The 13,407-nt window shown below is 39.6% G+C and overlaps 1 protein-coding gene across 4 annotated transcripts; it reads right to left on the bottom strand.

The window, feature by feature from the left end:
* Positions 1–875: 875 nt before the first annotated feature.
* C1H1orf52 (chromosome 1 C1orf52 homolog) lies at positions 876–8,284 on the bottom strand. 4 transcript variants are annotated; one of them, XR_012418204.1, is made up of 5 exons: positions 7,980–8,284; positions 7,556–7,682; positions 7,148–7,346; positions 3,065–3,126; positions 876–1,602 (listed from the first exon to the last, which is right to left on the bottom strand). XR_012418204.1 is itself a non-coding variant. In XM_045368026.2 (4 exons), the coding sequence occupies exons 1-3, from the start codon at positions 8,253–8,255 to the stop codon at positions 3,104–3,106; spliced, it is 498 nt and encodes a 165-aa protein (XP_045223961.1). In that variant the 5' UTR covers positions 8,256–8,284; the 3' UTR covers positions 876–1,602; positions 3,065–3,103. The 4 variants fall into 4 exon arrangements, 2 of the variants coding, with proteins under 2 accessions (XP_045223961.1, XP_005542904.2); XR_012418203.1 differs by lacking the exon at positions 3,065–3,126; XM_045368026.2 differs by lacking the exon at positions 7,556–7,682.
* Positions 8,285–13,407: the final 5,123 nt, after the last annotated feature.

The raw sequence follows: 13,407 nt of genomic DNA, 5'->3' as shown, positions 1-13,407 counted from the left end.
TTTTAATCTACTTGATACACATGCCTAAGTAAACAAATCTTGCACAATTGTTCAAATTTTGTCTTCCACAATGGGGAAAAACAGTTTAAAAAAATACTCAGATTATGTATTTTTCTTTTTCTAAATTTTCATTTTTTGTAGAGATGGGGTCTTGTCATGTTGTCCAGGCTGGTCTCAAACTCTTGGCCTCAAGCTATCCTCCCACCTTGCCCTCCCAAAGTGCTGGGATTACAAGCATAAGCCACCGTGCTTGGCTGTCTTGTTCTTATACACTGAATGTGCAGTGTTCTGTAATTCTTATCTCTTAAGGGCTTGAGATACATGGAAAGATTGATGCAGTGTGTAACCTTTTTATTGTTCAAAATGCTACAGATAACTGCATTTTGGAACTCAAAAGATTACACCTTCCCAACTACTTCTTGTTCATTTTATTATTACTATACGCAAAGCATTAAAACAGAAGAAGCTGGGTAGAGAAAACATGCAGAAGTAGGGTTACCAAATAAAAGATGTTCAGTGAAATTTGAATTTCAGATAAACCCATTTTTTGTATATGTCCTGAATACTAAACACACTAAAACATTATTTATCTGAAATTCAAATTTAACTGAATGTCCTGTAAACTTACAATTTAATAAAGAAATTAATGAATAACCATAAAGCACAGATGACAAGTACAGTCATACAATCAGGAGAGGAAAAGACCTCCACTAACAGATCTCCAGGTACAACAGAAAGGTACCTGGAAGAGATGATAACTGATGTCATTCTTGAAAGATGACTACATTTTGACTGATGGACAGGTGGTTTAATGTGAGGATTTTGGAGGTCAAGTGTCCCAAGTTAAATTCCAAATGAATCACTCACTAGCTGTGTAACATTAGACAAGCTACTCAAGCACTCTTTATTAAAAAATGAGAATACTAATAATACCTTGCTAGGTTTAAGGATCAGAGAAAACATATGCACAAAGCACCTGGAACACGGGAGGCACTCTTTAAATGGTAATACTTATTACAACTTAAAATGTCACATAACAAATAGGGTACTTGTCACAGACAAACATTCAAATGTTAATGTTATGCAGTAATAGTAATATTGAATAAGTAATTTTATTTCCATGATCTATTTACACTGTACAAAGACTGTTGAAAAGCACCCTACAAGTTCACAGTACATTACAATATATTTACTTTAAAAAGATATTCCTTTATAAAAGGTTTATAGAACATTGGCATGTCAACATGTGACAAAACTCTCAAAAGCATGTCACCAATTCTGTGAGAGCAAGAATGCATCCAAGTGTTATCAATTTCACAATCACAAGTCACCATTTGAGTTTTAAATACATACATGTTTTAAATTAAAAAAGAATTCTACAGTGGAAAGTTCTTGAGGCAATACTTATTAGTTCATTAACGTATGCACTTTCATGGAGATGTGGCATAATAACCCACAATATCAACTTAATCTGTCCAAAGAAACATTTCAACAAGTTTAGCAGTCCAGAAATTCTGGTCATTTGTTTCTACTTTTTCTTCTTTGCTGGTTCTCCTGGCTCTACTTTGCGCTTTTTAGAAGTATGCTCATCTTTTTCATCATCTTTAAATAGAAAAGGAAGAGTTTCGATCAGTAATTTAAAAAAACCCAACATGTTAAGCATTAAAATTTCACTGGCTTTATACCAAAATTATTACCCTCATCAACTAATGTTTCTCTCAGAGTTTCCCAATAAAAAACAAGAATTAACTTTTAGAGCTCTGATTTTTAAATGCAAATGAAAGTGAGCAATTTTTTTTTCAATTGCAGCCATACAAAATTCACAAAGTGACTCTTTAGCACTATATTAAGGTAGCTTAAAATAAGTGACTTGACTTCCCCCAAATCAGACTTTTGAAAAAGGCTCCCAAATACTCAGCAAGCTTATCCAACCTGCCTTATTTGTTGTTGTTGTGCTGTTTTGTTTTAGGCTTTTAGCAGCCTGAAGCCATGGTTTTTAGTTTCTGTCTCTAGTGATAAGCAGAAAAGGAGGATGATGAAGGGGCTTTATTGGCCAAACCAAAAACAGAAACTAAGAACTCATGACTGTATTCTCTCCCTTGGATACCACTACATAATAGTATTTACATTGTGTATATTCAAATACAATCAATGCTTTGTAATAATGGAACATATTGTTTTCTTTTTACAAAAAATAGGTATCAATCTAACCATGACATTATTTAAGTGGCTATCAGCTGTCCTTCTCCTTTCAATCTGCTTTCTCTCCTCCAAAAACAACTTTTTTCCCCATCACCTTCTCCACCCACCCCAAATCCTTATTTTGAGGTTAAAAAGCACTCACAAACAGGTTTCTCCAAATCTCTATTTGGAATTTTATCACGTACTAAGTTCTAATTTCCGCCCCCCTCCCCCTCCCATTCCTAGGACAGCCAGAACATTCTAACAGCAACAGAAAAATATGTATCTTGCTACTTCATATTATGGAGAATTTGGAGAGGGGAGGGAGGTTAGAGAAGAGCCTTACATTAAAACAATGTCCTTTACACCTTTCCAAAATCTTATTAGTATTTTAAAACGAATATTTAAAACTAGTATTTAAAAAATTAAAATAGAATAAAAAATTTTTTTTAATCCAATGTTTTAAAATATCCAACTACATGGTTAAAAAAAAATACAGGGTAGCACAGACTAGTTGCTAATTCCATCTCCCTAAACAAATGTGTGGTATTAAGAACTCCAAATAGACAGAGTAACATGGAAAAGATGTCATGATTTATAAAATACAAATTTATTTTGAGCACATTACTAATTAATTGTTGCTTTTGACTTTATTTTCTTGATCAACAGATACTCAAAAAGTTCAACAGGTCCTCAAGTGGAGATTTATAAAATATTTTGATATTGAAAGGGGCCTTCATATTAAAAAATGTGGGGAACTACTGACATCAAATCACACATTCCTTGAAGGAAATATACTTAAAGTCTTAAGCCTTTAATTCCCTTCTGCTAACTGTACCATAATCAGAATATCTCATTTATTGACACAGATAACAATCAGTACCATTCATCTTCACTCTTCTTCAAGCACAGCATGGTGATGTTATTCATATGCTTCACAGAGCACTATGGATTTACGTAGGCAGTGTAATAAAATAATAAAATACAATTCAGATCAACAACGCACCCCAGGAATTTACAAATCAAAGTTTTAATCAGTAGTTTATCATGTTCACACAAAAGCACTGGCTCTACAAACCAAGTAACATAGTATACCACTAAAACAAGCCAAACCTTTTACTTTTTTTTTTTGAGACGCAGTCTCGCTCTGTTGCCCAGGCTGGAGGGCAGTGGCGCAATCTCGGCTCACTGCAAGCTCCGCCTCCCAGCTTCACGCCATTCTCCTGCCTCAGCCTCTCAAGTAGCTGGGACTACAGGTACCTGCCATCACGCCCAGTTAATTTTTTGTATTTGTAGTAGAGACGGGGTTTCACCGTGTTAGCCAGGATGGTCTCGATCTCCTGACCTCGTGATCCACCCGCCCTGGCCTCCCAAAGTGCTGGATTACAGGCGTGAGCCACCGCACCCAGCACCTTTTGCTTTTTAACTGGAGTGAATTATCACTAAGCTCGTCCTTTGAGATTTTCAGTAGTGATAATATAGAAATGGAAAGTATTAAGTTTACAATATTCACTATGCATTAACATACATTTAGAAGATACTGAGATATTTTTGCTTTTAATTTGCCACTTATTACAAATAAATTAACTGAATAACAAAACCACAAACTACTGAAGTTGAAAAATAACTGGCCATCAGTGATTTGAGCAGAAGTGCTATGCCATCTAGTGTCATGACAAGGCATTGCTTTATAAACTAGAGTAGGGGGAAAAAATCTGAGCAATGTTCATTTATCAACTTTACTGAGCTTTTTTACTCCGTCTCATATAGTATAGATGTACTGGTGAGGAAACAGTTTTTTTTATTATGGAACTCAAATCACTCAAGTTAAGTAAGTTTAACTCATCAATAAACAAACTTTCTAAATTCTAAAAACGTAAACTAAAAATCACTGTATTAATTATGCTTTTACAATTAATTATACATGTCAACAAAGCTACAACTAATAACTAAGCTTTGCTTACTTACGTTTTACAACCACTAAAACCAGAAGTGCTGATAAGCAGCAAGACTCAGTGATGAGTTCTGAACCTTTCCCAGCTCTTCCTCTAACGTAACTGGAAGACAGATGTTAACCAGCAATAAAAGGCCAAAGGGCAGAATGGGGAAGCAAAATAAAAAAGTAACTTGATAATCTAAAATTTGGATTAGAGTGTAGAGTTTCTGATACATATTTTATGAATGAAAAAAAAAAGGCTAAAAAATTATGACATAAATTGATTTTACAGTGGGTTTATGATATAGGAATCTGAAATGGCAAAAATCACTTCTAAAAGTGGGTCTTTTTGTCATTTGATGTTGCCTGTATTTGTTTTCTGACAAAGGACCATCACATCATCATGTGATCAAAAAGACAGAAATTATCTATGTAAATAGCAGTGTTACTTATCATATATTTGGAACTCCTTCTAACTTAAAAGCTAAGCTGGAAGAAAGATAATTCTTGCTTGCTTGCCCTGGTGTATAATCCTGGTTTTTTCCACATAATGACAAAAATGTGAGAGCACCAGCCTATGGAAATCTAGTTTGAGTATCAACCCTAGTATCTTTACTGCCATTCTCCCTACAGAAGAATATCTGTATCTCAAACACTGTTGAGAAATAGCTATTCAGCAGGAGACCAAATACCAGTTTAATAAGGCATAATTTATATTTAAAGGTCTGGATTTGAATGCCTACTACTCTGCCTCTTTTTTAGCTGTGTGAATGAATTTGGGAAAATTCTCTAATTTGAGATTGTTCTATCATCTGTAAAATAGTAATAGTGAGTCATGTAGCACTTCTGTATCAGGTTGCTGGGAGTAATAAGAAAACTGTGAGAAAGTGTGTATTTTAGAACTTGGCATTTTCTAGTTTTGTGACCTTGGACAAGTGATGTAAGCTATCATTTCCACATTTCTCTTATTTCACAAGGTGTTGTAATAATTACAGATTACTTAAGCAAATATATTTTTACTAATTATGAAAAAGATTGGCTGGGCACGGTGGCTCACATCTGTAATCCCAGCACTTTGATAGGCCAAGGCGGGCAGATCATGAGGTCAGGAGATGGAGACCACCCTGCCTAACATGGTGAAACCCCGTCTCCACTAAAAATACAAAAAAATTGGCCGGGCGTGGTGGTGGGCGCCTGTAGTCCTAGCAACTTGGGAGGCTGAGGCGGGAGAATGGTGTGAACCCAGAAGGTGGAGCTTGCAGTGAGCCAAGATGGAGTGCCACTGCACTCCAGCCTGGGTGACCAAGCGAGACTCCTCTCAAAAAAAAAAAAAAAAAAGAAAAGAAAAAGATTGTACAATGTGAGGTATTATAAATGTTCACATCATTTTAGGTCTGCAAAAAGATGCCACTTACTGAAGAGGCTCCTTCATTGTTGACTTCTAATACATATTGAAAGTCAGCAAAAGTAATGGAAAAGTTAGGTAGAATCAAAATTAAAGAAAGAACTCCCGCTAGTCAGTTCTCCTTTCTCTTAAAACATCACTCCCTGCATGACTGTAAAAAGTGGCTAAGTAGCCCCTGTATTGTTAGAAGATCAGAAATCTGTTTAACAAAAATGGCATACTCTTTCTTAAAAATAATGGTCCAAAACATTAGTTCGATTCAACAATTATCTACTGAATACTTACAATGTACTTGATACAAACATAAACACTTCAAATCCTGCTGTTTGAGGAACTCATCATAAAACAGACAGACTTTTAAAAAACCACATACAAGTGATGAGGGCAATCAACAGCATTAGCATAAACAAGGTACAGAGGAGCAAATAATTATTAGAGGTGATACCTCAGATTTCTTCTTTTGAGTTGGATTTTGAAAGATGAATGAGTTTACTAGCCAGAGATAAGAAAGAACACTCCAGAATAAGGTGCAATATATACTGAAAGGCAGGGAACCATAAAATTCAGTTCTGGATTTCAAGATCTTCAAGCGCTAGAAAGGGGCCATTAAAAATGACTGTGGACAGGGAGAAAGGGCCTATCAATAGAAGGCCTTGACTCTATCCCATTGAAGGGTTTTAAGCAGGCAAGTTATATAATCAGATATGACTTTTAGAAACTCAACACTAGCTGCAGTGTGAAGGATGGAACAGATTGGATAAGAGTGTGTAGGCAAAGATTACTGTGACAGTCCAAGTAAGAGATAAAATTATGCTGTTACGAACTAAAGTAAAACAACTAAGTCATTATCTTCCTATTACTATGTAGTAATGCTCAGTTAAATTCATTTTGTCATAATAATTTTAGCTCTGAAGCACAACTGCTTTAATAGAAAAAGAAGCTTTCGGCCGGGCGCGGTGGCTCACGCCTGTAATCCCAACACTTTAGGAGGCCGAGGCAGATGGATCACATGAAGTCAGGAATTCAAGACCAGCCTGACCAACATGGTAAAACCCCATCTCTAACCCTCCCACCCAAAAAAAAAAAAAAAAAAAGCCAGGAATGGTGGCAGGCGCCTGTAATCCTAGCTGCTTGGAGGCTGAGGCAGAAGAATCACTTGAACTTGGGAGGTGGAGAGTGCAGTGAGCCGAGATCGCGACACTGCACTCCAGCCTGGGCAACAAGAGCGAAACGCTGACGCAAAAAAAAAAAAAAAAAAAAAAAAAAAAAAAGAAAATTAAGCCTTCGGCACTTTGCAGCCAGTCACAAGAATCCATGAATTGATTTGTGTTCTAATAATAAGGCCTCATAAAACACAGACTACTGGATGAGATACCAGATATTTCACTTTAAAGCCTGAACATTATGATCTTTCATTAATAACACAGCAACTATTAGCTATCAGAGACTTCATGTTAAAGCCAAATATATATGATCTTTCTCAAAAGCAGAGCAAGAAGTATCCAAAGACCATCAAATTAGTTTGCTAATTTGCTAGATTTAATTTTCATTCATTAAATATCTCATTTTTTAAAGCCCATCACGGGGATCAAAATAGATTACCACGGGATTCTGACTTTCCTTACCTGATTCCAACGTCTCCTCCCCTTCCGGTAGAAGCCTAGCTTTCTTAGCATTCTGTGGGGCATCATCACCATTGTCCTCATATATGTTAGACCATTTTATTGCCATGTCAAGCTCTGGAGGAGGAGGCTTCTTCTCAGTGGTGTAGGTCTCAGGAGGTGGTACATAATTTGACTTCCATATTTTGAATTCCTTTGGAGGCTGTTAAGCAAGCACATTAAGAAGCACTGTGACGAACCGAGGTTCCTATGATGGACGTGGGCACATGCAACTCCCTGCCGTTCGCTTATCGTTCAGGCTTTTTTTTTTCTTTAAGGTTGAAAGACACATTTTTCCATCAAAATCACAATACTGTTAAGTGAAAAGCCAAAGGGTTCCCTATATGAATAAAGCTAATAACTTTTAGTTACCAAAGAAGAATCCAGTCTCAGAGATACTACGCCAAGGCTGACCCCTTCAGGAGGCTGCAGCAGACACTGTCTTGGAGGCAGCACCGCAGGCACTTCGGCGTCAAAGGGAAGGGGTCTCAGGGAGAAGCTGCAGCGGGGGGGGCGGGGGAGTCACCACCGTTAGTCCTCGCCGCGCGGGGTCGGGGCACCGAGCGCGGAGGTTTGGGTCTCCTCACAAGGGGGCGGGGCTGCGGGTCCGGTCTGACACCCACCAGGCTGGGGGAGGGGGCCAGGTTTCCCAGGGCTTGAGGTGGAAGGGGGTGGTGCGGCATCCCGCGGGGGTGACTGCGTGTGGGGGAACGGACAGCAGGTCCCCAGCAGAGGGCTCAGGAGGAAGGGGGCGCAGGCCGGGGCCGAGACCGGGAAACGGGGTCGGGGACCTCACCTCCTCAGGCGCCTTGACGACGTGCCTCTCCCAGTCTATCTGCTTGTTGAGCGGATTGTAGAGAAAGGCCGGGCGAGTCACGCTCCTAAACAGCTCGTCGGGTCCCGGGAGCCGCTTCTCCGCCTTGTTCCTACAGCCGCCCGCCGACTTCGCCAGATCCGGGGTTCTGCGACTCGTCTCCTCCGGCTCGATGTTATCCTCCTCGTCCGAGGAGTCTGAGCTGCTGCTCCCGTATGCCGCGAAATAGCTCAGAGGGTCCTTCTCCTCCGCTGCCATGACGGCTGCCAGCGACGACCCAGCACTCTGCCGGAAGCCGGAAACCGGAAGTCAAGCCAGGGCCCGCCCAGCGCGTGGCCCCGCCCCAAGTCTTACAAATAAGCCTGCTCTCTGCGCCCCCTGGCGGCTGCGCCTCGCTCCTGTTTCCTAGCGAAGGGGCTGAGGCTGGAGGCGGGCCCGGCACGTTGCCAAGCAGGGGCGGGGCTGCTTTTGCTCATTTCTGAAGAGCTCTGAGAAGAGACGAAGTATGCTCATGAGCCAGGGATCCCAGCCAAACTTCCCGCATTCGATAGCATTTACTAAAGGCATAGAAAAGCTAAGAATTTTGTCTTTTCGCTGTCACTCCACTTTAGCCCTTGCCCAGAGAGGGTAGGATTTTTTCCTGATCCACTGCATCTCGTCTTCCAAATAAAAATTACTCTCAGTGTGATTCCTTAGGTTGTCATGGAAGACCTCTAGGGGTGGTGGACTTCCCCCAAGCCAAGAACTAAATCCTTTCCTGCTTGACGTCATTCAAGTGAGCTCTGAACAGCTTTGATAAAACTCTTGGATCATAGCCCACCACTTGGGTCATCCAAACTCTCTGGCTTCTCATTGTCAGCCTCTTCTCCGCCTGCTTTGCTCCATATGGCCCTTAAATGTTGGTGTTTCCCAACATATTGTACTATCTTTCGGTGATGCTTCTAACATTTTAAAGGGCGTTACAAAGTTGCAACTCAGCCCATCCCTTTCCACCGCATTAACTATGCTATGATTCCCAAATCTGAGTGTTCAACCCCAATCTTTCCACCCAAATTCTAGACCCAACCACCATGTGGATCTTAAATTTTCCATATGGTATCTTTCTGGGGCCTCAAACAACCACTTACTGGAACCGTAACCTGTCTTTTCATATAATTTTTCTCTGCATTTTTGTTCCTTCTTTTGGTAAATCGTGTAACCATATGACTAGTATTCAGGGAAACTAGAACTCTTTGACTCCTTCTGGTGAACTAAATAGGAATGATACCCAAATGAAGTTATCAGTGTAAAAATTTAGATTTCACTTAAGGATGCCTGCCTGTTTAGATACTCACACGTACACATAACTTGCCATTCCTCCCTGGAAGTAGGCTCCAGGGCAGAGTTATATAACTATCTTGTTCACTCCCTCTTTCCTGTGGTACAATGTCTATGAGCTCCTTGAGGGGAGAAGCTGGACCGTGCTTTGCTCATTTTTAGATTCCTAGTACGCAGCGCAGTGCTTGTCACAGAGCAGGTGGTTAATAAATATTTTTTGATTATAATAATTTATGATGGTGTGGGTCTAGATAAGTGTTTCTCAAGTTTTCTCATCCAGGTTCCTATGTTGGCAGAGGAAAATGATGGTCTCAAAGTGCAAAGTTTGGGAGTCCCCAAAACCATCCTCACTCCTGACACCAATTTCAGGTTTTGCAAACTTCAGACTACCCTCAGGTTTGGTAATTTACTAGAAGGACTCACAGAACTCACTGCAAGCCATTATACTCATGGTTACAGTTTATTACAGCAAAAGAACACGGGGGAGGGGGGGGCGGGGGAACCAAACAACTAAGGGAAGAGGCATATAGTGCAGAGTTCCACATTCAAAGCTTCCAGTTGTCCTCTCCTAGTGGAATTGTGAACAGTATGCACTTCTCCTGGCAGAGACACGTGATGGTATGCATGGAATACTGCCATCCAGAGAAACTCACCGGAGCTTTGTTGTCCAGAGTTTTTATTGGGGCTTGGCCATATAGACACAGTTAATTGCCCAAGAGTGACCTGGGTCTCCAGTTCCTCCAGAAACTGAGCTGATACTTGTGGCCCAAAGTCCCATGGGCATATGTATTTTTTTTTAATACAAGATCTTGAAAATGTATGGAAATTTTGCATGGTTGTGTTTAATAAAGCTTTCTTTTAATAGACAAAAATATTTAGAATTACTTATTACTGAGTAAAACTGACACTCTGAGTAACTTTTAAAACGGACTCACTGTTGAATGCCTCGGAGACTGAGGTACTCAGTTTGAGCAACATGAGTCCTTGTTATCAAACCATCGGTGGTCTCTGTGAGACTTGGTCCAAAGACCACTTCTTACTTGACCTTTCAACAAGATACTTGCCTTCTTGAAATGCTTTTCTCTTGCCTTTCACTAGATCATACACTTTAGTTCTCTTCCTATTTCACAGGGCCCTTTTCAGTTTTCTCTGTTGTCTTCTCTGTATCACCTCTAGATGCAGAAGCATCTCAGGCTCACTTCTGAGCCTTCCTCTTTTTTGTCTACCCTCCATTTCAAGGCAAACTCACCAAGTTCCAAGGTTTTAAATACTGGTTTATGCTAATAACTCCCACATTTACATAACTGGTCCAAAAGTCTTCCTGAACACCAAACTCCTATATGCAGTTTCCTACTTCAATGTCTCATAAGCTCCTTAAACTTAGCATTTTTGTAGCAGATTATCTACAAAGATAGCTGCCAACAATTCCTCTTGTCTCATGTTTCCTAATGATTTGAGTCAGGTTATGAATCTTTGGCAAGAATATTATGAAAGTGGTATTATGGTCTTCTCACTGCCTTCTACCAGAAGGCACATGATTTCAGTTTGTCCTGGCACTGATGACTTTACCTTTGATTTGTTTAAGGTTGTATCTCCCAGGCTTCTCCACTGTAGTTACTTTTTTCCTCCTTTGTATTTTTGTAGTGAGGTATTTAGAGACTTTGTCAACATCACATTCTCCTCCAAATTATTTGTCTATTTATTCATTTTGCTTGAGACAGAGTGTCACTCCATCACTCAGCTGGAATGCAGTATCACAATCTCAGCTCACTGCAACCTCCACCTCCCAGGTTCAAATGATTCTTGTGCCTCAGCCTCTTGAGTAGCTGAGATTAAGGCACCTGCCACCACGCCTGGCTAATTTTTGTATTTTTAGTAGAGACAGGGTTTCCCCATGTTGGCCAAGCTGGTCTCGAACTCCTGGGCTCAAGTGATCTGCCCACCTCAGCCTCCCAAAGCGTTGGGATTACATGCATGAGCCACTATGCCCAGTCTGTTCATTTATTTATATTAGCATTAACTAATGGTTTCTTATCAAATGAGTTATAATCCATTATTATTTATTTTGATGTTGAAATTCTCTCTGATTTGGCCAGTGGGAGCCCCTCCAAGCAGGCTTCTGCATTCTTTGGACATGTCCTCCCCAAAATTCTTTGATCACTTGGTCTGCTTCCTGAAACAAGATGTTTCAGGCTCATCTTATACTTTGCACTGAAATTAGCCATTTCCAAGGAACTTTGATTCCTTTTAATGGAGAATGGTATTTAGAAGCCAAGGTCTGGGTGCTAGGTGAGCTCATTGCTAATAAGATGTTAATGTTTCCAGGTTCTCTCACTAATTCATTCCTACCTCAGGGCTTCTGACCTCAATGTTACTTCTGCCTGGAACTCTTCCCTTTAGAACTTCCCATGGCTGGCTCCTTTTTATGAGTTAGGTCTCTGCTCAAAGCCTCACCTGCTCTGAGAAGCCTTCTACAATATTATTATCAAGTATCTTCCAAGTTACTTTTTAACTCATGCCTTATTTTGTCTCCATGGTAACTAGAATTATCTTCATTTTCTTTATTTTTGGACTCTCCCACATGTGTTGTGTAAGAACACAGGCTTAAGAGTCAAACAGCCCTAGATTTTAATCCTAAAGAGCTGTGTGATTTTAAATCATTGACTTTATCTTGAGTATCTCATCTGTAAAAAAAAAAAAAAAAAAAAAAAAGACAATAAAACCTTCCTTGCAGGTTGTTATTAGGATTAAAAAACAAGAAACAAGATCACACATGTGGAAACACTAAACTCATTATTTGGCATCTAGTAAGGCTGTGGATTCCAAACTTTGTTGCCTGCTGAAAATCACCCGGAAATCTGATGCCTGGCTTCCACAACCAAACATTGTGATTTATTGGGTATGGCTGGAGATTGGGATCTTTAAGTGCTCCTCAGTTGATTCTAAAATGGACAACAAAATTTGGGAGCCATTGAAATAAAGAAATATTTCTGGTAATTAAATAGTATGGTAAATTCAGTATGAAGATTTTAGCCGCAGCACTCAAGTTTTTTGCATATTATCTGTCCTTAAATTCAGTTCTCCTTTCAGAAAGCCCTCATAAGATTACATTTAAAAACTGTAGATGAGTTTGCTTCTTGGTTTGCTTTTTCTCCAAAGTCAACAGTGGATATATTTATCCAGTGATACAATATAATACTAGAATGTGAAACTTCCACCTCCTTTTTACATTGCTTAGGTAAAAAGATGGTAGCTGTTAAGACTTGACTTCTACCTCATACCATACACAAAAATTACTTTGAAATGGATTATAGCGCTAAATGAGGAACTAAAACAACTTCCAAAAGAAAGCGTAGAATATTATCAGGATGTTGAGATGGCAAAAATTTCTTAAACAAGAAACAAAAATCACTAGCCATGAGAAAAAAATGTGATAAATTGGATTTAAAATAAAAAACTATCTATGAAAACAAATAAACAAAAAACTGCCATTATCTTGGCCTGCCCGTATTTTACCAGTGTTTGACATTGCACACAATGAGTGATATGCTGACTAAAGACAAATCACCTCTTCAAAAGTGAACTCTCCCTCCCCTGAAAGTAGTGAATTATCTCAATTGATTGTTCAGTCACAGGCAGTCACAGTCCTTGCTCTACTCTTTCTCCCCCTCTCACCAGTGAACTTGGCAAGTTTTTAAAAGTAAACAAACAAAGTGAACTCATCATGAAAAGACCTGGAAGAATTCTGATGCACATTGATAAGACAAAGAAGCCAGTCTGAAAAAAGCTACATACTTTGATTCCAACTGTATAACATTCTGGGAAAGATGAAACTACAGAGACAATAAAAAGATCAGTGGTTGCCAGGGTTGGGAGTGAGACGAGAGGGAGGAAGGTATGAATATGCAGAGCACATGAGCTTTTGAAGGCAGTGAAATTATTCTGCATAATGGCAGATACATGATATTACACATTTGTCAAAACCCACAGGACTGTATAACACAAAGAGTGAACCCTAATATGAACAATGGACTTTGGGTTAACAATAGTATCAAGATTCACTCATCAGGCTGGGCGTGGTGGCACACACCTG

The sequence above is a fragment of the Macaca fascicularis genome, chromosome 1 (genome assembly GCF_037993035.2).
Source record: "Macaca fascicularis isolate 582-1 chromosome 1, T2T-MFA8v1.1".
NCBI lineage: Eukaryota > Metazoa > Chordata > Mammalia > Primates > Cercopithecidae > Macaca > Macaca fascicularis.
The sequence above is the reverse complement of the archived record's forward strand: the minus strand, read 5'-3'. Positions and strand labels throughout refer to the sequence as shown.